The sequence below is a fragment of the Pelophylax lessonae genome (assembly GCF_965119305.1).
Source record: "Pelophylax lessonae genome assembly, chromosome: 4".
Lineage (NCBI taxonomy): Eukaryota > Metazoa > Chordata > Amphibia > Anura > Ranidae > Pelophylax > Pelophylax lessonae.
This window is the reverse complement of record NC_138771.1, coordinates 164,206,347-164,230,687: the sequence shown is the minus strand read 5'-3', so window position 1 is coordinate 164,230,687 and position 24,341 is coordinate 164,206,347. Positions and strand designations below refer to the sequence as shown.

The 24,341-nt window shown below is 46.1% G+C and overlaps 1 protein-coding gene across 1 annotated transcript in view; it reads right to left on the bottom strand.

Moving 5' to 3' along the window:
* Positions 1-5,799: 5,799 nt before the first annotated feature.
* The window catches only part of LRGUK (leucine rich repeats and guanylate kinase domain containing), a 171,933-nt gene continuing 153,391 nt past the window's right edge, over positions 5,800-24,341 (bottom strand). The window contains exon 20 of the mRNA XM_082254330.1: positions 5,800-6,098. Coding sequence (XP_082110456.1) covers positions 5,911-6,098 — 188 coding nt within the window. The 3' untranslated portion in view covers positions 5,800-5,910. The remainder of the gene's footprint in view (positions 6,099-24,341) is intronic.

Here is a 24,341-nt window from a genome sequence, read left to right as displayed (position 1 = left end):
TTTAAGGCTCCGCTCCGTTCACATCTAGGTGTTTTTGGGTGATTTTCTGCTCTAAGCCTCAGTTCTAAAAACGCCCCAACATGACAAATCCCATTCAGTTTAACGACCCCTGTTCACATCGGAACATTCTGTCATCCTACACAAAACACCCTTTGCTCAAAAACGTACATAAGTTTTTTTGGCAAGCTACAGTTTTTTTTTTTTTTGTCACTTGTCAACCTAATAAAGCCTGCACAAAAAGGCCTGTAAAAATAGCAATGCCTAGATGTGAATGGAGCCCTAAGGCCAAGCTGGCAAGCATCTTGAAACCCTTTCCAAGTCTTTGTTTTGTAGGCCCTGTCCTGCAACCTGCTGTTACACACTCCCAATGTGTGGCTGGGCGATTTTTTATTTGGCTCAGTGTTTTTGTGATCAGCCTATTGGCCATGCTCTCCACAAAGAATACCAAATCTCCTTGCTGCCTTGGCAGAACCCCTGAGTTATGGAGCCAATGCTGCTGTTCCTCAAGCAGAAAAATGTCTAGATTTTTATTCAAACCTGTTCACTGTTCCCAACCCAAAAAGGGGTACCTGCCCAATACTGGATCTTAAAGCTTTCAATGTCTTTATTAAGCTGACTAGAAGTATTTTTTTCATTCAACCTAGCGGGCTGAACTAAAAAGCAGAAATAGCTGTACTAACGCAAGCAATGTTAGTGGGGTGAAGCCCAAGTCCTAAGAGACAAGGGGTCTGTCTTTCCTGCACTCCTTAAATCTAGGAAGGTCTAACCATACAAGGTCTGTGGTTGCACAAGGGCAGCATACTTTGCTGCAAGGCAGGTAAAATGTATTCCAGGAAATACTCCATGGGATGTATCATTGACCATCCTACAATCCAGACTGGATCAACAATTGGCTTTGAGTACCATTTAAGAGAAAAATTCCAGCTCTCTCAATTTGTTTCAAATACTTATTACTTCTCACTTCTTCATTGAGATCTTTGCAAAAGGGTGTAGTTCACAATGTTCTATTTTTACAGGCTTCAGTCTGCACTTTGAACCTGTTATGGATATTGATTTCCTGTCTACTCTGACTCATAAGGTTGTTCTTATGACCATCACCTCTGCTCAGCGACTGTCTTTGAGTTTGCAGTCTTGCCCTCTAAAGAACCCTTCCTGATCCTTCCCTAGGACATTGTTCAATCTCTCTGCCCTACTCTGGTTCATCCTGATGAGATTTCCCCCCTTTGATTAGATGTGGCTAGAGCTGTTGTATTCCACCTCTCTACAAGCAGATTGTGCTTGATAATGCCCTGTACACACTATCAGATTGTCTGCAGACTTACCAAAACCATATAATATGAGGTCAAACCTAAACACTTTCAATTTGTATGCAATCCGGCAGGCCCTTGCACTACATAGAAAAGGTAAATCTGAAGACAAAAGTCTTCAGATAATCTGATAGTGTGTACAGGGCATTAGAGCTGCTGAGGAACAACAGCTGTGAAGCGGTAACTGATGTAAAACGCATCACTTCTGGGTTTATTAGGCACATAGGGAATCAGTGAATGAATCAAAAATATAAAAAGGACACCAAGCTCACGGCTATCGCCATGAGCTTCTTTTAACTACTTAAAGTCCAGGAAATTGAAAAACAGCCTAAGGACTTGGAGTGGTTAAGGAACCCAAGATCAAAGGTAACTAGACAACTGGGATGTCCAAATACAATTAAACTTTCGGGATAAGCAACACGGCAAACAAAAACACTGACAAATGCACAGAATAACAGTGTATAAAATGGGGGTAGTCTGCAAGACCTTGCACCTAAAGCTTGCATCAGGTAATCTGAACATCTGTGCATTTATTATTTTTCCCTGTAGGATCCTGGAAAGCATAGCACCTGTAATCATGGGTGTAAGGTCAGGCTTCTTGCACCCAAGCCTTGCAGCTTTCTGCCCGCACCTTCATTCAGGCTGTCTGTTTGAAAGCTGCAAGGCTTGTGAATAAAATGCAAGAACGCTCCTCATCACCCTCGCAGTTCATTCAGAACTACAAGCCATCAGCTACGGTGGCTGACTGTACTTGTAGTTCATTCACATGCAGACGTGGTGGATTCCATGCATACATTTCTGATGCCTTCCAATCCAGAATGGGGCAAATGCTTTCTTGGGCTTTGACATTGGTGAACAGGTTTGAGTAAAATCCTGTACCAAGCAGCTTGCTATGGAGGCACTTGGAGAAGAGGAGGAGCCGAGAGTGCTGACGGGAGACCCCAGAAGAGGAGGTAAGGGGCCGCTCTCTGCAAAACAATTGCACAGAGCAAGTAATTATAGCATGGTTTTTTTATTTTAGGAAAAAAATGTAGGTTTACAACCGCTTTAAACTTTTTTTTTTTTTTTCTAAAGAGATAAGACATCTATCCTATCCATCCATCTATGAAGATTTAATTCCTCTTTAATGAATGATAAAGAAGTAAACATAACCATTATATTTGTGTCAAATGTCACAATATTTAATAAAGAAGTAAGCATAATCATGATGTTTTTTGTGTCAAATGCCACAATATTTAATGCAGCTATCAGATTTTTGGGTGGGTGGATTGGCCCCTTAACAAATGGTGACATCCTTAGGGTTTGCATATGCAATCCACACTGCAAACTAGTTACTTATTCAGAGATTTTACATGAGCCTCAGCTATATTTTGAGTATGTAGATGTTAGTAAAACAGACATACATAATAAGTATTTACTAAATATAATTTTCTAAGCAATGAAAGTAGTTTACAGTTTATTGAATTACAATCAGTCAATTTTGCAAAATGTTATAAATAATGTAATCTTAGTTATTGATTGCCCAGGCAAAAGTGCAATTTAAATGTACATGGCCACGCTGTAATTTTGTGCAAATACATTATTGTCCTAACAAACCAAACATCCCCAGTAAATGGTTTTCTTTGTAGACTTCCACTGCAGACTTCAGACTTTGCGAAAAATACTAGATGCCTGGCTGCATCTGGCTTCAGCACTTTGAGTCGCTGACCCAAAAGAAAAAGGCAGCAAGTACAGTATCTCACAAAAGTGAGTACACTCTTCACATTTTACTATATTTCTTCATGTGACAACACTGAAGAAATGACACGTTGCTAAAATGTAGTGAGTGTGCAGCTTGTATAACAGTGTAAATTTGCTGTCCCCTCAAAATAACGCAACACGCAGTCAATAATGTCTAAACCGCTGGCAACAAAAGTGAGTACACCCCTAAGTGAAAATGTCCAAATTGGGCCCAATCAGCAATTTTCCCTCCCTGGTGTCATGGGACTCGTTAGTGATACAAGGTTTTAGGTGTGAATGGGGAGCAGGTGTGTTAAATTTGGTGTTATTGCTCTCACTCTCATACTGGTCACTGGAAGTCCAACATGGCACCTCATGGCAAAGAACTCTCTGAAAAAAAAAAATTATTTAAAAAAAAAATTGCTCTACATAAAGATGGTCTAGGCTATAAGAGTGCCAAGACCCTGAAACTGAACTGCAGCACAGTGGCCAAGACCATACAGCGGTTTAACAGGACAGGTTCAACTCAGAACAGGCCTCACCATGGGGCGGGGGTCAGCCTGTCAGTGCTCAGACCATATGCCGCACACTGCATCAAATTGGTCTGCATTGCTGTTATCCCAGAAGGAAGCCTCTTCTAAAGATGATGCCCTATAAAGCCCACTAACAGTTTGCTCAAGACAAGCAGACTAGGGACATGGATTACTGGAACCCTGTCCTGTGGTCTGATGAGACCAAGATAAACTTATTTGGTTCAAAAGATGTCAAGCGTGTGTGGCGGCAACCAGATGAGGAGTACAAAGACAAGTGTGTCTTGCCTATAGTCAAGCATGGTGGTGGGAGTGTCATGGTCTGGGGCTGCATGAGTGCTGCTGGCACTGGGAAGCTACAGTTCATGGAGGGAACCATGAATGCCAACATGCACCATGGGATACGGGAGCAGAGCACGATTCCCCTCCCTTCAGAGACTAGGCCACAGGGCAGTATTTCAACATAACGATCCCAAACACACCTCCAAGACAGCCACTGCCTTGCTAAAGAAGCTGAGGGTAAAACCCTGTTGAGCATCTGTGGGGCATCCTCAAACAGAAGGTGGAGGAGCGCAAGGTCTCTAACATGCACCAGCTCCAGGATGTCATCATGGAGGAGTAGAAGAGGACTCCAGTGGCAACCTGTGAAGCTCAGGTAAACTCCATGCCCAAGAGGGTTAAGGCAGTGCTGAAAAATAATGGTGGCCACACAAAATATTGACACTTTGGGCCCAATCTGGACATTTTAACTTAGGAGTGTACTCACTTTTGTTGCCAGCGGTTTAGACATTAATGACTGTGTTGAGTTATTTTGAGGGGACAGCAAATTTACACTGTTACACAAGCTGTACACTCACAACTTTACATTGTAGCAACATATCATTTCTTCAGTGTTGTCACATGAAAAGATATAATAAAATATTTACAAAAATATGAGGGGTGTACTCACTTTTGTGAGATACTGAAGAAATAGAACTAGTGAACTGTGTATATTTGTTCCAAGTCAATTACATAAAAAGTACTGAAGTCACTGATTTGTGACAGCCAGGAAGCCAAGATTGAAGATTCGATCACGTGAAAAACAAATTCCTGTTTATTTTATCTGAATATGATTGGGTATTTAAAGTGGACACGACTATAATTTATTGAGTGAACATTCTCATCTGCTTCAGTAAATTAGCCTCTGTAAGTCAACTAAAGGTAAAAAATGTATTTTGAATATATGATATTAACCACTTGCAGACTGCGCACAGTATATTTACTGCAGCAGTCAGCCCCTCACAGGCAGAGCGACGTAGGTCTACGTCGCTAGCCTGTGAGGCTCTGGCGAGCGCGCGCGCCGCCGGAGGCGCGCTCCCGCCCGGTCACGGACCCCCCCCCCGCACGTGTGACCGGCGGACCCGACGTCCGTCGGTCACTCGGCTATCGTCGGGGGAAAGGGAGAAAGGCAGGCGGCTAGTGTAAACAAGCCGCCTGTCATTCTCCCCTGTGTAGAAACAATGATCATACGGTTCTACTATGTAGGACCGTTGATCATTGTTCCTACACCTCAAGCCACAGCCAATCACTGTTAGAATCACGCCCCTAGGGACACACACAGCCCCTCCCTCTCAAATAAAGTTAACCCCTTCACTGCCAGTGTAATTTTACTGTAACAGTGCATATTTATGGCACTGATTACTGTAGAAATGTCACTGGTACCCCCAAAAGTGTCAAAAATGTCAGTCAAGGGTCCAATCTGTCCGCCGCAATGTCGCAGTACCGCAAAAAAATCGCGGATCGCCGCCATTATGCGTTTAAAAAAAAAATGACAAAAATCTTTCCCTTTGTTAGTAAACGCGATAACTTTTGCGCAAACCAATCAAAATACGCTTTTTGCGATTTTTTTTTACCAAACATATGTAGCATAAAACAAATTGGCCGAAAATGTTAAAAAATTTAGATTTTTACATTTTTTGGGGGGGAATTTCATATAAAAAAATGTGAAAAATATTGTTATTTTTGCAAAATTGACACTCTTTTTTTGTTTATAGCGCATGATCAAAAAATCGCACAGGTGATCAAATACCACCAAAAGAAAGCTCTGTTTGTGGGAAAAAAAAGGACGTCAAATTCGTTTAGGTACAGCATCGCACGACCGCGCAATTGTCTGTTAAAGTCACACAGTGCCGAATCGCAAAATACCCCCTGGTCAGGAAGGGGGTAAAATCTTCCTGGGCTTAAGTGGTTAAATAGCTCTTGAAACAGCAATTCAGCAAACAACGTTTAATGCAAAGCATATAGGAGAAAAATTAAAAGCCTGGCATTGTCTTTATTAAGGAGTGTAGAAAAATAGTGCCAAAGGGCTAGCTGAATTAACTTGGAGACTTCTTTCGTCCTGATGGAATAGGTGGTAGAATGGGCTTGGTATTAGACCCTGGACGGCTTGCATGAGCAGAAAGCAGCGATGAGCAAGATTTGGACTTTGATGTTCTGACATCAGAGCGAGTGGATGATGGTAGACGTGGTGTTTCTGGAGTGTTGCCCACACTCTTTTTATCACCTGTAATAAAGACAGCATAGAACAATTATAGAAAATAAACCCCACACATATTGGCTTGTTGAGATAAGCACTGCCCAATGATGTATAAAGTGCAGTAATTCTTGTTTCAGTTTAGCACAATCAGGTTTTTTTTTTTAATCCTCTGTCTAATTTTTATTCCTGCCTAAGTGTCCCAGCTGACCAATTTTAACCCTCTTTGTCCTGGTGACTATTGGCGTCCAGACAAAAGTGAAGGAAAATATAGAATTTTAAAACTGTAATCCAAAATTTTAGTCGTCACCAGAGCAAGAGGAAAGAATAAATCATTCAACTAGGACAAAATTTGGGTGACCGCTTTCTAAGACAGAAATTACCCTTTAGGGGAAATTTCATCGAATTTCCTGTCACATCTCCAGAACAGGAGGTGAAGGGAAATCTTGCAGTTGAGACAGACTTTGAAAAAAAAAAAAAAAATGTTTATGCTTACACTTAATAAATGGCAGGTGACTGCTTTGGTATGCTAAACTTGCTTAAAGAGGTTGAAAACCTCAGAATTTAAAAAAACAAAAAAAAACAAACACCTGAAAGAAAAACACATAATGAGCTAGTATGCATCGAAGCCCCGCAGTGCCAACCGCTTACCTGTCTCATGGGCGACATGTTCTGTCGCCCTTCTCCTGGGTTTGCGGCATCCGGCCATCTGATTGGCTGGAGCCGCGATGACGTCACTCCCGCACATGTGCGCGGGAGCCGATGGTAACGGCATGGGGCTCTGAAGGAACGGCACGTTCCTTCATAGCGCATGCGCCAGTGATGTCACTGGCTGCATGCAAAGTAAATATCTCCTAAACGGTGAATGTTTAGGAGATATTTACAGTACCTATAGGTAAGCCTTAACTATAGGTACAAGTTGCAGAGGAGGGTTTACTTCCTCTTTAACCACTTTACCCCCAGCCCTATTTCGGACACTTTTTGTTCACAAGTTAAAACCAGTATTTTTTCCTAGAAAACGACTTAGAACCCCCAAACATTATATATATTTTTTTAGCAAAGACTCTGGAGAATAAAATGTCGGTCATTGCAAAATTTTTTGTCACGCGGTATTTGCGCAGCGGTCTTTAAAACGCCATTTTTTTGGAAAAAATTTGAAAAATCACATTTCACTAATTTTAAAAAATACTAAACAGTAAAGTTAGCCCATTTTTTTGTATATTGTGAAAGAACATGTCACGCCGAGTAAATAGATACCAAACATGTTACGGTTTAAAATTGCGCCCCCCCGTGGGATAGCGACAAACTACGGTCAATAGAGATCTCAATCTGCGACGCTTTAAATTTATTTAACGGTTACCAGTTTTGAGTTAGAGTGTAGCTCTTTTTTTTAAATTATTGCCCACGCTCTGGCGATCGCGGCGATACCTCACATGTGTGGTTTGAACAGCGATTTCATTTGCGGCTCGACTTGCGTATACGTTTTTTTTTGTGCGCGAGCTAACGGTGACAGGGGCGGCTAAATTTTTTTTTTTTTTTTTTCCTATGTATTTTTTCTTTCTTATTAACTTTATTACAGGTTTTTAAAAAAAAATAAAAATCTGATCACTTTTATTGCTGTCACAAGCAATGTAAACATCCCTTGTGACAGCAATATGTGTGACAGGTACACTTTATGGAGGGATCGAGGGTCTAAAAGACCCTAGACCCCTCCACTACACTTCCCTGTATGCAAAACGCCAAAAACGGCATTTTTGCATACAGCCGTTTTTTAAATCTGCCGCCTTTTGCGGCACAGTAACCCGGATGTGACGTCATGGACGCCGCCTCCGGGTTACGTCATCGGAGACCCGATCGATGCCGTTTCCGGCATTCATCGGGACTCCATCCAGCCGGCGGACGTGCCGGCTGGGTGCTCGGGGCTCCCGGTGGGACGGGAGCCCCGAGCAAAGCCGCGGAAGGCGGCGGGAGGGGGGGGGACGTCCCCTCCCGCCCCCCCGGGTAACGATCGAGTGGCTCCCGAGCCGCGTCGATCGTTACCGACGGAAAGCCGACCGCCGGCTTCAAACAACGGTACCGGGATGATGCCTCTAGCTAGAGGCATCATCCCGGTATAACCACTCAAAGTCAGCCGACGTAGATCTACGTGGCTGGTCGTTAAGTGGTTAAAGTTTGCTTAAAGTGGTTGTAAACCTCCGTCATGAAATGTGAACAAAGCACCTACTGTATATCTGTAGTGTTTACTTGTCTCTCTCCAAAGCTCTAAGTGTGTTTTTTCTCTGGTGCTTTGTTTTAGAACACAGTGATATCCAAGGGAGTCCAGCTTAGGGTGGTGACTCATAATGGGATCCAAAAGGAAACCATCTGTTCTGGAGAACAAGACACAAGTCCTGGGCATATGGACACCCCAGCATGTGTCAGGACAGGGACTTCCTGAGCCATAGAGACCATCTAGTTATCTCACCCAGAGCCCAGGCCCCCAGCAATAGAGAGGGGGGATTAAAGGAACTGAGAATCAACAAGAGAATGGGATACCCTGTCAAGAGCTCCCTCAATGCCCTACAGACTGTTGATAGGGCGAAAAAGGAAGAAACTCCCATGTCACATGGAGTATAAGCCTTTGTAGCAAGATTTTAAGCTGCACAGCTTTGCCAACCAGTGACTAAACTACCAACAACAGACACCTGTGAGATCCTATCCAGCTGAAGCTTGCAGGTATTAGACCCTTCATTGGGGTTCTGGCTGCAAGGTACAAAAAGCTGACTTGGAGGTTGTCTGAGCACTCCAAAATGGGGATGCCAGCAAAGGACACTAGGATAAACACAAAGTGCAGTGCTCGAGAAATAGCAGATCCCCACCTTAACAAGGGGCCAGATCCTTGTTAAAGTAGGGATAGCCAGATATGTTCCTGTTTGACCTTGTAGGTCAGAGAGTCCCTTTGGGAAGGAAAGATTCTGGATAGCACCAGTGGTACCAAGAGGAGGGATTCAACAGTACAAGTATATAGGATTCTCCTGAAAAAAGGAAGTGGGACTCTGCATAGGGTACAAATCCAAAAGCCATGTACCGACTTGGACAGGGCCAAGGGTTTCCAGGTGTGGGGAACCCAGGAAGACCTGGGAACATGCATTGATATTGAGGGGGCATCAGAAGGAGGTGCCAGAAGAAAAAGGATTTGGGCTAAAGGGGTGTCCTGATCACCCAAAGAGCAGGCTGGTCCTCCAGATGCAAGGCACTATGCACTGCATCAACAAGCTTTGAAACACCCCCCTGTAAATCTCAGTCAAAAGCAATTGACTGCGGTGCCCCTGTCTTCAGAGACAGATTGCTGGGAATAGGTAATCTTAGTTAAAGGTGGTGACAGGGCCATAGGCCTGGCATGATTTAGGGGCTTGGAAGGATCAGAGAGGGTGGGGCCCGGGGATGTGCTTGGAGCCTCTTCAGGAAGAGTGCCCCAGTAGCTCAGCACAAACAGCTAAGAGGTCCTGAGTGGACGTGTAGGAGGACTTGCCTCACCCAACAGAACTGGGAAAGGCTCTGATAATGACAACCCTATAGCAATAGAGGTTCCAGTCTCTAGATCACAGGGCCCAGTTCTCTATGAGTAAATGTCCTCAGAATCATTAGGGGAATACTGGCTGAGGTCACTTGTGGCAGTGGAACTGTCCTTTGTATTAGGGAAGACTTTCTGCAGCTGCCAAGGAGTAATGCAACTAGGTCCTGGGTGAAACAAGACCTCAGGTACTAAAAACACTGGCAGCAGGTAGCCTGAGGTGACCTTTTTACTGTAAGCAGGCAGAGGAAAAGGCTGGAGACTGGAGATCCATACAGAGTAAGCACACCACATAACAAAAATGTTTAAACAATTAAGTTGTATTAGACATATACATACAATTATACAATAGGTACACATAGCCAAGTATGTCATATAACTTTAAAACATAATACAGCGTAGGTATTCGCACAACCTTTAATTCCATCAAACAAAAATGCATGCATGTATATAGTTGCAGTATGCATCTCTAAATCATTAAGCAGCTGATGTTCAGAAGTACATACAGGAATTCAGTACCCAGAAGAGAAGGATAGCTGAGCCATACCCTGGTAAAAAGAAAAAGGGGGAGGAAAAACTCAATGTTTTGGGGGTGTGAGAACCCCCTTTCTCAAGAATCTCTTGCCTGCCAATTCCTCATATTGGAGTAAAAAAAAGCTAGACATTCAAATAATCCCACCCACACCATGAGATCCCAGTTTTTTTAACGAGCATTCAGAAGCGATCAACGCATAGAGAGGAGAGGACTGTACTCCATGATTAGGAATAAACAGGTAAATAGTTTCCTATTATCTTAATCATACAGTACAGGACATTGCCATCTTAAGAGCCTTATAGGCCCCTGGGTAATGCATTGCACTGGGGCCCCCTGCCTACTCTGGGCGGAGCAGCGATAGCCCGGCGGCCAATGGGAGGGGCGCCTGGAGGAAGAGGACAGGGCAGAGAGGAGTCCGGAGGAGGTGAGCAAGGACATGCATTCATCATGGCAAGAGAGCACAACTACCTGGAGTATATACCTTACTATATACATATTACATGGACCAATATATACTGCAAGAGAGTACAACTAGGCTGGAGTATATACCTTACTATATACATATTACAGGGAACACTATATACTACAAGAGTCTCTTATAGTATATAGTGTTCCCTGTAATATGTATATAGCAAGGTATATACTCCAGCCTAGTTGTACTCTTGTGTAGTATATATTGGTCCCTGTAATATGTATATAGTAAGGTATATACTCCAGGTAGTTAGTTGTACTCTCTTGTAGTATATATTGGTCCCTGTAATATGTATATATAGTAAGGTATATTTACTCCAGGTAGTAGTTGTACTCTCTTGTAGTATATAGTGTTCCCTGTAATATGTATATAGACTATATACACATTACAGGGAACACTATATACTACAAGAGAGTACAACTACTACCTGGAGTATATATATCTTACTATATACATATTACAGGGACCAATATATAGTAAGGTATATCCTCCAGGTATTAGTTGTCTCTTGTGTGGATGGAGAGAGAGAGTGAAAAAAAATAAATAAAATCAAGCAGCCTGGCAGCTGGGCTGACTGCCTTACCTTTTACAACGGCTGCACATGAAGGGAGAAGTTGGGAGGAGGCGGAGCCAGTCTTCTAGGCGCATAGAGGAGGACGAGCCGACCGACGAGGAACTGTGCATCATGGGTCTAGTGCAGGACAAGGCCATCTAGCGCCCAGGGGCGGAGACGCCAAACTGCGCCCCCCCAAGGTGTAGGTGCATAATGGGCAGTGCCAGGACAAGGTCACCCAGCAAGGATGGCAAACTGCGCCCTCAATCCCCCCCACCCACCCCCATGTGTACAGTTCACACCTCAGTCTCAGAGTGGCACCCACTGGGAATGAAGGCGGCTGCTACGTCTTTTCCTCTCTGGTCATGCGATATGTCTTTAACCCACTGTCGCCTGAAAATGGGTCACAGGAGTGCGTGACTAAATGCACTCCTGTGATCCCCAGGAGAAGTATAGCTGAAATAGCTTTGGCTAACCTTCTCCTTTAAAGAGGAGCAATGGGGGGGTGGGTAAAAATGATGCTCAGCTGCATGTTTTGCTGCCCCCAACCGCACGTGTAAACGAGCCCTAATAGTTGGCTACAGCCAGGAAACATGGTGTTTAGTGGAAAACAGCAGTACATAATGACACTGTACCTGTACTGCTCTGTGTTTTTTGGGTTTAGGCAAGGCAAATCAGCTTCTGTCCCCTCCGGCCAGCCCATCCACCACCTGTAAGGATTCAGCATTTTTAGATATGCACGAGTCTAGCCCCGGCATTTTCTGCATCTTCTGTCTGCTTTTGTCCACGCCTCCCGGCCCGCCCACCTCCTATCAGACCTATAGAACAAAGGCTAGAAAAGTGTCACAGGTGCTGGGTGGGCGGGCCAGCTAGTGAGTGGGTGGGTCAGCCGGCGGGGATAGAACCCGAGGGAAATGCCTGGACAAGACACGGGCAGATCAATACTAAAGCCTTACAGGAGGTGGGCAGGCCAGGAGGCGGGCACAGATGCTGACAGAAGATGTGGAAAATGCCGGGGGGAGACTCGTACGTACATACTGAATTCTTACAGGTAGTGGGCGCACGCCGGCCGGCGGGGACACAGGTGGAACGCTTTAATCCTGTCACTGGGATAAAAGAAGAGTTGACGCTCCCAACCCGCCCCCCCCTTAACACTGCGCCCAGGGCACATGTTCCCTCGCACCCCCCCCCCCTTGTACCGGCTATGCATGGGTCTGCTCTGCTCTCAATCAGAACGTGACGTCACTGGTTGCTAGATGCCAATCGGCCTGGCCTTAGCAACCAGTGGACTCTAGCCACCGGCGGACAACGGGGGGGGGGGGCGGCGGGGCCCGGCCGACAACGGGGGGGGCCCTAGACCACCAGGTAAACAAAGTAATCTGGAGGATTCTGGCCAGACTGGCCTGTTGACAGTTTACCACCATATGTGTGGGCTGTGGGGCCCCTTAGCAAGTGGGGCCCCCGGGCAACCGCCAAGCATGCCCAATGGAAAAGACGGCCCTGGTACGGCCCAGGACCTGTATTCATAGACCATGGGACATCCCCAAACAGTAACTCAGGAGGTGGGCAACAACATGGTAAAACATCAGTACAGGACCTGTAGTCATGGACCACAGGACATCCCTAAACAATAACCCTGGAGAGGCTGAGCTGAATGCCAGTTTAGGCATGAGGGCGGATCCCGACCATATGGTTGTGATCTTTCCCAAGCTGGATTTTGAAGCACCCTGTGGCTGAAGTTCGCATTGACCTGGCCTGAATACCCACCTGGTAGAACTTTAAGAATGTGTGAAGAGAGGACCAGGTGGTGGCTTTGCAAATCTGGGATACAGATGCTTGATGCTGAAAAGTCCAAGAGACCCCAACAATGGAATGAGCTAATTTGGGGAAGGGAGGAACCCTTTCCTTAAGGGCATAGACCCTGAAAATAAAGTATGTCATTCATTTGGAAATGGTGGATCGGAAAGCAGACTGTCCTCTATAAGGACCTCCAGGCAGAACAAAGAGAGACTCAGTCTTGTTAACAGATGCCATGGCTGGTAAATGGACCCTGACAGCCCTGACCACATCCAAGCAGTGTAAGGTGTTTTCCATGTCATGTTTTGGAGCAGGACAGAGGCAAGGGAGGACAATATCCTAATTTATGTGTAGCGAAAAGACCCCGTGAGGTAAAAGAAGGCTTCGGTCTCAAAACTACCTCACCCCTCTGCAAAACAAGAAAAGGCCCTTTACTCAGAAACAGGCCTAACATGTAATGGAGATCAGAAAGACAATCTTACGTGTGAGGTCTTCCAAATGCATGTCTCTAATTGATTCAAAAGGGTGTCTGCAGAACACAGAATACCAGATTGAAATCCTGAGGTGACACAGGTGGTTGAATTGGTGGATTTATTTGAGCAACTCTATAAAGAAAAGTCTTGATATGGGATTGAGAGACAAGACACTTGTGTAAGAGAATGGATAAGGCAGAAACCTCTCTGCAGCGTACTCAGGGACAGATGCTGGTCAAGACCAGACTGGAGAAAGGCCAAAATAAGAGTGATAGAGGATTCGCTAGAGTTCCTGCTCGGATTAAGATGAGAGTCAGAAATACCCCGATAGTTTAATATTTGGGTTTTACCAGTTCTCGTCGATATGGCCAGGGAATGGGAAGCAGGATAGATGACTGTGGGCCAGAAATTCCGGTCTGTTTGGAAGAGGCCATGGCTTGTCAGCCAAATGTCCGAGTTAGCAACATGTCTGAACCAGAATTACCAGAGCGTCTACTGCAAAGGCCTGGCTACAGATTTGTTCAGCTTGTTGTTAAACCGGGAGGCCAGGATGTCCACATCTAGGTTTTCCCCACCTTTGACAGGGATTTTGAAAGATCTAGGGGTGCAGAGATGCATCCCCAGGGTCTAGCCGTTGGCGGCTTAGGAAGTCCATCTGCAAATTGTCAGAGATATCTGCGTAGCCAAGAGCTGGAATGTAAGTTTCCCACCCAAGAAAGTAGCAGACATGTTTCTCTCCCAGAAGTTTGATTTCTGGTGTCACCCTGATATGGTTTATGTAATCTACCACTATGGCAATATCCAGCTATACCAGAACTGGGTGACAGGTCAGAAGAGAGGTCCAATGTTCTAGAGATAATCTGATTGGTCTCAGTTCCAGAATGTTGATGAAGTTTTGATTCCTCTCGAGACCATATCCTCCGGACAGTCAGGGAGTTGTAAACCCTGCTCAATCCTGTAAGGCTGGCATCCATTATCATCACCTTCTAAGGCATGTGAAGAAACGACTTTTCCAATTCAAGGGTAGGATTAGGGATCCACCATGTCAGGGAGACAATTGTCTGGCTGAATAGAAGCACTGGGACATCCAATGATTGAATTTGCTTGTTCTGTGTTGTAAGTATGTTGCATTGAAAAAGTCTATAGTGAAACTGGGCAAAGAGAACTGCCTCAAAGGAGGTTACTGCGAACCCTCATGCAGAAGCAATCTGAGGGGCGCCATTTTGACCTGAGGGTCTGCATGTGGCCCAAAGGGAAGCAATTTTTTGATGTGGAAAATTCTGGCTTGGGCTGTTTCCAAAATTAGACCCAAGTACTCCAGTGTGAGAGAGCTAGAGAGCAGATTTTGTAATGTTGGGAGCATGAAATTGCCTAAAATGTCTTGGTATGCTGACACCTTAAGAGTTTCCTTCACTGGAACTGAGGGTCCAAGCCCAACCCCTGAAAAACAACCCCACACCATAATCCACCCTCCACCAAATGATTTGGACCAGCGCAAAGCAAGGTCTATAAAAACCTGGATGAGCGAGTTTGGGGTGGAGGAACTTAACTGGTCTGCACAGAGTCCTGACCTCAACCTGATAAAACCCCTTTGGGATGAAGTAGAGTGGAGACTGCAAGACAGACCTTCTCGTCCACATCAGTGCTTGACCTCAAAAATGCGCTTCTGGAAGAATGGTCAAACATTCCCATAGACACACCTCTAAACCTTGTGGACAGCCTTCCGAGAAGAGTTGAAGCTGTTATAGCTGCAAAGGGTGGGCCAACTCAATATTGAACCCTATGGACTAAGACTGGGATACTTTTAAAGTTGATATTATGCGTGTAAACGCAGGTGTCACAATACTTTTGGTAATATAATGTATGTGTAAACAGGCATCTTATTGAACTACTAATGAAAGAAATTCCCCATCTAAGAGAGGCAATGACAGATCTCATTGATTCCATCTGGAATTTTGGTACACAAAGAAATTTATTTTAGGGATTCTAAGTCCAGTACTTGGCAGATGCCATAATTTGGTCTTGGGACTGTAACTAGGTTTGAAAAGAAACCTTGAAACTGCTTTTTTTTTTTTTTTTTAATATGTTATACTTACCTGCTCTGTGCAATGGTTTTGCAAAGAACAGCCCCAATCCTTCTGGAGTCCCCAGCCAGCGCCCCTGGCTCCACCATATTGGAGAGTGTCCCATAGAAAGCCACTTCCTATGAAGGCACTTGGGGCTCGATCTCAAGCCACACTGCCTGCATTTATAGACACAGACAGAGTGGCCCAGCCCCACCCCCTGCTTCTCATCACAAGATTTGATTGACAGCAGCAGGAGCCAATGACTCCTGCTGCTATCAATCTGTACTCTGAATAGGGAGGAAGCAGAGCGAGACACTGATTTTGGGCACAACTCTAGAGTGAGACTGGGCTCAGATAAGTATAAAGGTGGGTCGGGGGGGGGGGGGGGGAGTCCAGTGGTATAGAAGTTTTTTTTACCTTAATGGAGAGAATGCATTCTTTAGAATCACTTTAAATCTGCCTTCATTTTGGTTGGAGGCTGGCAGATTGGAAAGCAAAAAGCAAGGAGGCTGAGACAGAAAGTCTATTTTGTACCCCTCTGAAATGATGTATTGGACTCACAGACCTGCTATGTGTCCGATCCACACTTACGCGTATGCAAACACACGCCCCCCCCCCCCTCCAAAGTAAGGAGGGCTTCTAGGTAGGCTTGGTGTGGGCTATCACAGTGAACAATCATCTTGCAGCTGGTGCCTGTGTTATTTTTCCTCTGTAAAGAGGAGAGACAAGTGACTTCTCTTCTACAGAGTAGAAAACAATACAATGTATGTATTGACTTACCGTAAAATCCATTTCTTTGATGTTCATTGATGGACACAGCTCCTGATATTCATAATAATTTGGTTATACTGCCCCCTACAGGAGTAGGACACTAGGCACAAAAAAAATTCTGGCTACACTCATGGGCAGTCCCAGGGAGTATACTCCCTCTCTCTGCTATAGCCGCTCAGTTTTGTTACAAGTAGTGTCAAGAGAATTCTAACTCCACAGAGGGGTGGGTGCTGTGTCCGTCAATGGACATCAGAGAAATGGATTTTACGGTAAGTCAAAAATCACATTTTCTCTTTCGTTATTTGACAGACACAGCTCCTGATATTCATAACCATTGGGATGCCCCAAAGCAGTGTTAAACATGAGTGGTGAAAAATTCCCAAGGCTAAACATTAGCCAACCAGACAACAGGAGCTCAACCAAACAACTGGAGCCCACCTGAAAAAAACAACACACCCTCAAAGAAGATCAGGTCCTCTCAACAGCAGGCTGCAAAACCTTGCAGCCAAAAGAAGCATCCGCAGATCCCAACACATCCACTTTATAAAACTTTGCAAAAGTGTACACCGACGACCAGGTGGCCACCTTGCAAGCCTGAGTCACTGACGCCTGATGCCAGAAAGCCCAGGAGGCACTAAGCGTCCTAGTAGAGTGCGTCTTGACAGGGAAAGGAGGAACCTGACCCCTGATGGAATAGTCCTGAACCATTGTCAGTCTGATCCATCCGGAAATGGTCGCAGAGGAAGCGGACAACCCTTTTCGAGGTCCATCCGTGAGCACAAAGAGAAGGTTTGACTTCCTGAAAGACTCCATAGTTGCCAGGTACACCCTAATTGCCCGGACCACAAGGCATGCCAGGCAATTTCCTTTGGATGTTTAGGACTGGGACACAGGGAAGGCAACAAAATGTCTTCATGCAAATGAAAATCAGAGACGACCTTTGGAAGGAATGACGGACAGGGGCGAAGAACCCCTTTATCCCTGTGAATCACCAGGTAAGGTGAACAACAGGATAACGGTGCCAGTTCCGACACGCTGCCCCCAGAGGTGATAGCCACTAAAAAGGCCACCTTCTGGGACAGTGTAAGCAGGGGAATCTCCTGAATATTTTCAAAGGGAGGCTTCTGTAGAGCTGAAAGCACCAAATTAAGATCCCAAGGCGGCAACGGAGCCCACACTGGAGGAACCAAATGTCGGACACCCTGAAGAAAGGTACGGACCAGGGAGTGTGTAGCCAAAGGTCATTGGAAGAAGACCGCCAAAGCGGATACCTGGCCCTTGATGGTACTCAAGGCCAATTTCTGTTCAACCCCCCCATCAAGGAAGGTCAAGATCCGAGCCACTGAGAAGGACCGAGGAAGAACCCCAAGAGACTCACACCACGCAATGTACGTCTTCCACTTACGACGGTAGATCTTCCTAGAGGTAGATTTTCTAGCTTTCAACAGTGTAGGAATCGCTAAACCCCTTTTCTTCAGCACTTGGCGTTCAACAGCCAAACCTTTAGGGCCAGCGACTGTAAAGCAGGATGGAAGATTGGTCCTTGGGACAGCAGATCCTCCCTGAGAGGAAGCTGCCAAGGAACATGGGCGACCAGCCGCACCAGTTCGGCGTACCAAGCCCGGCGAGGCCAGTCCAGAGCCACTTAGATGATCAGAATCCCTTCTGCCTTGATCCTGCATAGAAGTCTGGCCAGAAGCTTGAGGGGAGGAAAGGCGTAAATCAGACGATACTGATCCCACAGGGCCACCAGCCCATCTGTGGCATCCACAAGAGGATCCCTTGACTGAGCCGCAAACCCCTGCACCTTTCTGTTGAGCCAAGATGCCAACAGATCCACCTCAGGGGTGCCCCCCGGAGACACAGCTGATGAAGCACCTCCGAATGATGAGACCACTCCCCGTGGTCCAACGCCTGCCGACTGAGGTAATCTGCCTGCCAATTTTACACCCCGGGAATGTGTACAGCGGAGAGGGCTGGAACAAACCATTCTGCCCACCTTAGAATGCCGCCAGAACACTTCTTGTGCCTCCTTGGTGATTGACATAAGCCACGGCCGTGGCATTGTCTGATTGAATGCGCACTGGGCAACCCTGAAGACGATCCGTCCAATGATCCAGACACGGTCCGATCCCTCGAAGTGCCAAGACATTGATCGGGAGTCTGGACTCTTCCAGCGTCTAGATCCCCTAAACAGAATGCTTCTTGAGGACGCCTCCCCAGCCAGGCAGGCTGGCATCCGTGTCGACCACTGTCCAATACAGGGGGGGAGGAAGGATTTTCCCAACCGAAGCGCCAGAGAACGAAGTCACCATATCAGGGACTCCTTCGTGCCCGACTCAGCCAAATCTGATTGTCCGGAGACTGCGAAGTCTTGTCCCATTTGGTTAGAATTTCCCTTTGCAGGGACCTCATATGGAACTTTGCAAATGGAACCACCTCAAAGGTAAACACCATCAGACCCAGCACCCGCATGCAAGTCCAGAGGGATGACCATTTGTTGGACAGCAGGAGGCGAATTGCAGCTTGCAATTTCTGGAGTTTGTCCAGAGGGAGCAGCACTCTGGCTAAGGCCAAGTCCAGAGTCAGGCCCAGACAGTCCAGCTTTGTGGACAGAACCAGAGCAGACTTCTGAAAATTCAGAATCCAGCCGAACTCCCGCAGAGTTCGTATTGTGATATCAAGGTTCCAAGGTTCTCTCAAGAACCAGAGCAGAGGAAGACTCCGTTCCCAGAATGAGATCTTCCAAGTAGCTCAGTGCCGCGATCCCCCATTGGCGTAGCAAAGCTAGCATCGGGGCTAACACTTTTGTGAAGGGTACCACCACAAATGGATAGTGCTCCTCTCCAACAGCAAAGCGGAGAAAACTCTGGTTACTGGCACATATTGGAATGTGAAGGTAGGTATCCTTGAGATTGATAGAGGCGAGGAAATCCCCCTGATGCAGGGATGCCACCACTGTTTGAATGGACTCCATTTTTAACTTCTGTACCCACACAAAGCAGTTTAGCTGCCAAAACGGAGAGATGAGCCATCAGTGGAGCCGCATTCAAAGAGGCATCGCATATAAACGGAAGCCCCTGGACTAGCTGGTCTGCCAGCTCAGCAAAGAGGCAGGGGGGAGCTGTTCCCCCTCCAGGTAACGGTACAGGAGCTTATCCCTCTTGGTCAGAGTTTGCGACATTAGGGCAATGGTGAATACCGGCCTCATTGCGAACCAGCCAGAGTGTACAAAGTGCGGGCCACAACCTCTAACTTTCAGTCAGCTGGATCCTTAAAGGCCGGGGACTCTTCATCCGGAATCATGGTTGCCTTATTTAATCTGGAAACTCGAGGTCCACCACCGGTGGCACAGTCCACTTCTTAGGAAGGGACTCCTCATAGAGGTAACGCCTAGTAAAGCGTTTATTTCTTTAGCGAGAATTTGGTAAAAATAGGCAGGGAAAGGAAACACCTTTGCTGCTTTGGATGGCTTGTGAGTGTCAAAGGGCACCTACGCCTCCGTCGCAGCTTCAGCTGTGTCCTCCATCTTCAAGGTCTCACGCACAGATACAATCAGTACATCCACCAGCGCCTTTTTGTGCGCAGTTGCAGACATGGAGGGATCATTCTCACTATAAGAGGATTCCAGGAGAGTGGTTGCAGACCCAACAGGGTGACCCACGTCCGCGGCGGCCAAATAAGATTCAGGATCTGATGAGACAGATGAGGCAGGGGAAGGCGGGGGGCGCATTTTGCTAGCCCGTCGCCCGCAAGCCACCTCCACCCAGGACACAAGAGACTCCAGGACCGTCGTCAGTGCATGGATTGATGGTTGGGACCCAGAGGGCCCTGCAGCCTCAGAGAGGGGATCAAGTGGGGAAACCTGTTCCAAAGACTCCATGTGTCACCAGGGGGACCCGACAAAAAGTGTAAAACACTGCTAAGGGACAACCCCCACCGCGCAGGCAGCACCAACCGGTCTCCAGGCACAAAGCACCAAGCGATCCTCAGCAGAGAGGGAGAGGACCCTACCAGACTCACCACCCGCAGAAACAGGCACCTGCAGCCACCAGGGGAATCTGCACTACACGTGCAGTGATCAGGAAGTAAAATGATCAAGGAGTCAGCACCAGGGGATGAGGAGGGGCTCCCACCGCCGAAGTCACCGCCCACAGGGCTCCACTGTCATGGTCGCCACTATTTCCAATTGCAAACCACAACAAAATGGCCGCTGGACTACACAAACATGGCTGCCGTATAAAGAAAAACACAGGCTACAACAAAATGGTGGCCCAGCACGACACCAGGAGGCTTACAGGGACCCAGGAGGAAGACAAGGCCTCAAGGACAGATCCAGGCAGGACAGGGGGCCCTGGCAGGAGTCCCCACCAGATACAATCCCCCCCCCCCGCACAGTCAATCATCCAGTCGCCGCCCGGGCACACCCCATCACCAGTTATTGCCCTAGGCCCCAGGAAAGTGGCCAGACCACCCAAACAGCCCCAGCGTCACGGGGGGGGGGGCAGAATGAGGGACTCAGCAAGGGGGGGTGCCTGCAAGAAGGAGGGGAACCCGGGGTTCGACCGTCCCAAGGAGGGGCCCATGTCCACCCCAAAACCCTCCAGGTGGAGAGGGGGGACAGCTACTCACCATAACAGGAACCAGGTGGGCACGGCTCCAGACAGAACCCCTCTCCATTAAAATGGAGGGCTGTCGGCCAGGAGGAACACTGTGACTTGGGCTGAGACCCGGTCATATGCAACTTTGCTTTAACTCACAGGCCATCCCCTCTACAGTGGGGCTATGTCCTGGCCGACCTAGTGCAGAGCTGAGGTCTGCGTGCGCTCGCTGGCCAGACTGGGGTGACCACTGGATCTGGATTATCCAGCCCCTTGTCCAGCCTGGCAAATGATTGTAGATCTCACAGGAAAAGTCCAGGAGAAAAAAACATTTCTATCTAAAAATAAAAAATTGCCAGGATAAGAAATCCCTGCAAGTAACTAGGTCCCTACTCCTGACTAGGCAAAAAAAAGAGTGGCTATAGCACAGAGAGGGAGTATAACCCCTGGGACTTCCCATGGGTGTAGCCAGAAGTATTTTCTGCCTAGTGTCCTACTCCTGTAGGAGGCAGTATAACCCAATGGTTATGAATTTGAGGAGCTGTGTCCATCAATGAACAAAAGAGAAAAAAAGTCTGTTTAAGAAAAAAAAGATTAACTAGTGCTTGACTTGGTTTAGTGTGTTTAGTTGTCAGTGTTGGTGGAAGTTAGTATCAGTGTGTCAGTTAGTGGCATTGTGTTAGTGTAAATGGCAGTGTCAGAAGAAGTGTGGTTTAGGAAAGAAAAAAAAAGTTTTATATTTAGTGTCAGTGTGTTTAGGTAGGACAAAAAAAACAACAAAAAAAAGTAATATTGTTTCTTGGCCCTAATATGGGTACAAAGAACAAATAATGCACACATATGTGGTATTGCCACGATTTCTAGGAGTAGGAGAATTTATTATGCAGGTTTGTTTTTTTTTGGTGATGGGTCATGGTAAAGGCATTAAAATACACTGCAAGACTAAATTTTAAAATGATATATATACATACATATATATATATATATTATATATATATATATATATATATATATATATATATATATATATATATATATATATATATATATATATATATATATATATATATATATATATACTGTGTATATATATTTTTTAAACTATTTTGGGCCAGTTTTTCATCATAAAAAAAATCAGGAGATATCCATTACTATTTACAACCAAAATGAAAGCCCAGTTTGTCCTGAAAATATCAAGGTATAATCCATCTGGATACAAGTAGTAGCGATGATATGTACAGTTTTACTAAACCGTATCGTGTCAAAGTTTCAAAATTGGGCTTGGGCGTTAAGGTTTGTTTTGACCTTAGTCATAAAGGGGTTAAAAAACGCAGGGCTTTTTTTCAGCTAGAACTTGGCGAAACCTTTGGCACTGGACCTGTGCTCGTGACTCATTACAGTCACTTGTAAACACAGAAGCCTGGCTTCTGTGTCTATAATTAACAGAGCTCCTCTCCCAGTGGCACCACAGAATCCTCTCTGCCCTCTTTTCCCCCTCCGTCTCTCCCAGCACTCTTCAGTGTTCCTGCTCAGTACCTCTAGTACTGGCTACAGAAAGAGTTCAGAGGTGGAGGAGGACCATCTCTACTGCTGGCTAATGTTGCAACATTTTCAGAGGGGAAGAGAGCTCATTGCCCAGCCTCGGAGATACCACCAGGAGGTATATAACTTCCAGTAGTTTGTTCCATGATGTGTATGGGGAGGTAAACTTAGTGGGATATTGTGGGAAGTCAAGAGGGTGAAAAGGTGTTAAGGTAGGCAAGCTGTTGAGGGGGCAGGGAGGGAAAGTGTTAAGGTGGCAGTGTAGCAAGACAGTAAGGTGCCAGTGTGGCAAGGTGCTAAGGTGGCACTCTGCATCCTGAACATACTGCCCACTGTCATACCCTTTGCACTCATTTCCTACACATTAGGTCATATGCACCGCACTCCTTTCCTGAACACCGTCATACACACTGCACACACCGTCATTCATACCACACTCCTTTCCTGCACATACCATCATACATTGCATACCTAAATGAATGGTCCTCACACAAAGCACTTTCACAATGGCTTACTGAATGCACAACTAAAAAAGGTGTCCCTGAAACGTTATATGAGATGTTGGTAATTATGCAATCTGTAGGTAGAGCACTTCTGTACTCTACACGTAACGCACTCCTGGTATTTAACAATGTCCCTTTAAGACCCTCCCACTGTTAGGGCAATTTGGCGACACCCACCATTTCATGAGGTGTACTCTCCTGCCGCGAAGGGGGCTGGGAGTTCCTGCACTTATTTTCTGATAAAGAAAAGCCCTGTAAAAGTATATTTGTAAAGGTAAGAAAAAAGATCACATAGCCTATACTGCATGTACAGTGGGTACGGAAAGTATTCTTAAATTTTTCACTCTTTGTTATATTGCAGCCATTTGCTAAAATTATTTAAGTTCATTCTTCTTCCTCATGAATGTACACATAGCACCCCATACTGACAGAAAAACACAGAATTGTTGACATTGTTGCAGATTTATTAAAAAAGAAAAACTGAAATATCACACGGTCCTAAGTATTCAGACCCTTTGCTCAGTATTTAGTAGAAGCCCCCTTTTGATCTGATACAGCCAGGAGTCTTTTTGGGAAAGATGCAACAAGTCTTTCACACCTGGATTTGGGGATCCTCTGCCATTCCTCTTTGCAGATCCTCTCCAGTTCTGTCAGGTTGGATGGTAAACGTTGGTGAACAGCCATTTTTAGGTCTCTCCAGAGATGCTCAATTGGGTTTAAATCAGGGCTCTGGCTGGGCCATTCAAGAACAGTCATGGAGTTGTTGTGAAGCCACTCCTTTGTTATTTTAGCTGTGTGCTTAGGGTCATTGTCTTGTTGGAAGGTAAACCTTCGGCCCAGTCTGAGGTCCAGAGCACTCTGGAGAAGGTTTTTGTCCAGGATATCCCTGTACTTGGCCGCATTCATCTTGTCCCTGCAGCTGAAAAAACACCCCCACAGCATGATGCTGCCACCACCATGCTTCACTGTTGGGACTGTATTGGACAGGTGATGAGCAGTGCCTGGTTTTCTCCACACATACCGCTTAGAATTAAGGCCAAAAAGTTCTATTTTGGTCTCATCAGACCAGAGAATCTTATTTCTCACCATCTTGGAGTCCTTCAGGTGTTTTTTTAGCAAACTCCATGCGGGCTTTCATGTGTCTTACACTGAGGAGAGGCTTCCGTCGGGCCACTCTGCCATAAAGCCCGACTGGTGGAGGGCTGCAGTGATGGTTGACTTTCTACAACTTTCTCCCATCTCCTGACTGCATCTCTGGAGCTCAGTGATCTTTGGGTTCTTCTTTACCTCTCTCACCAAGGCTCTTCTCCCCCGATAGCTCAGTTTGGCCGGACGGCCAGTTCTAGGAAGGGTTCTGGTCGTCCCAAACGTCTTCCATTTGAGGATTATGGAGGCCACTGTGCTCTT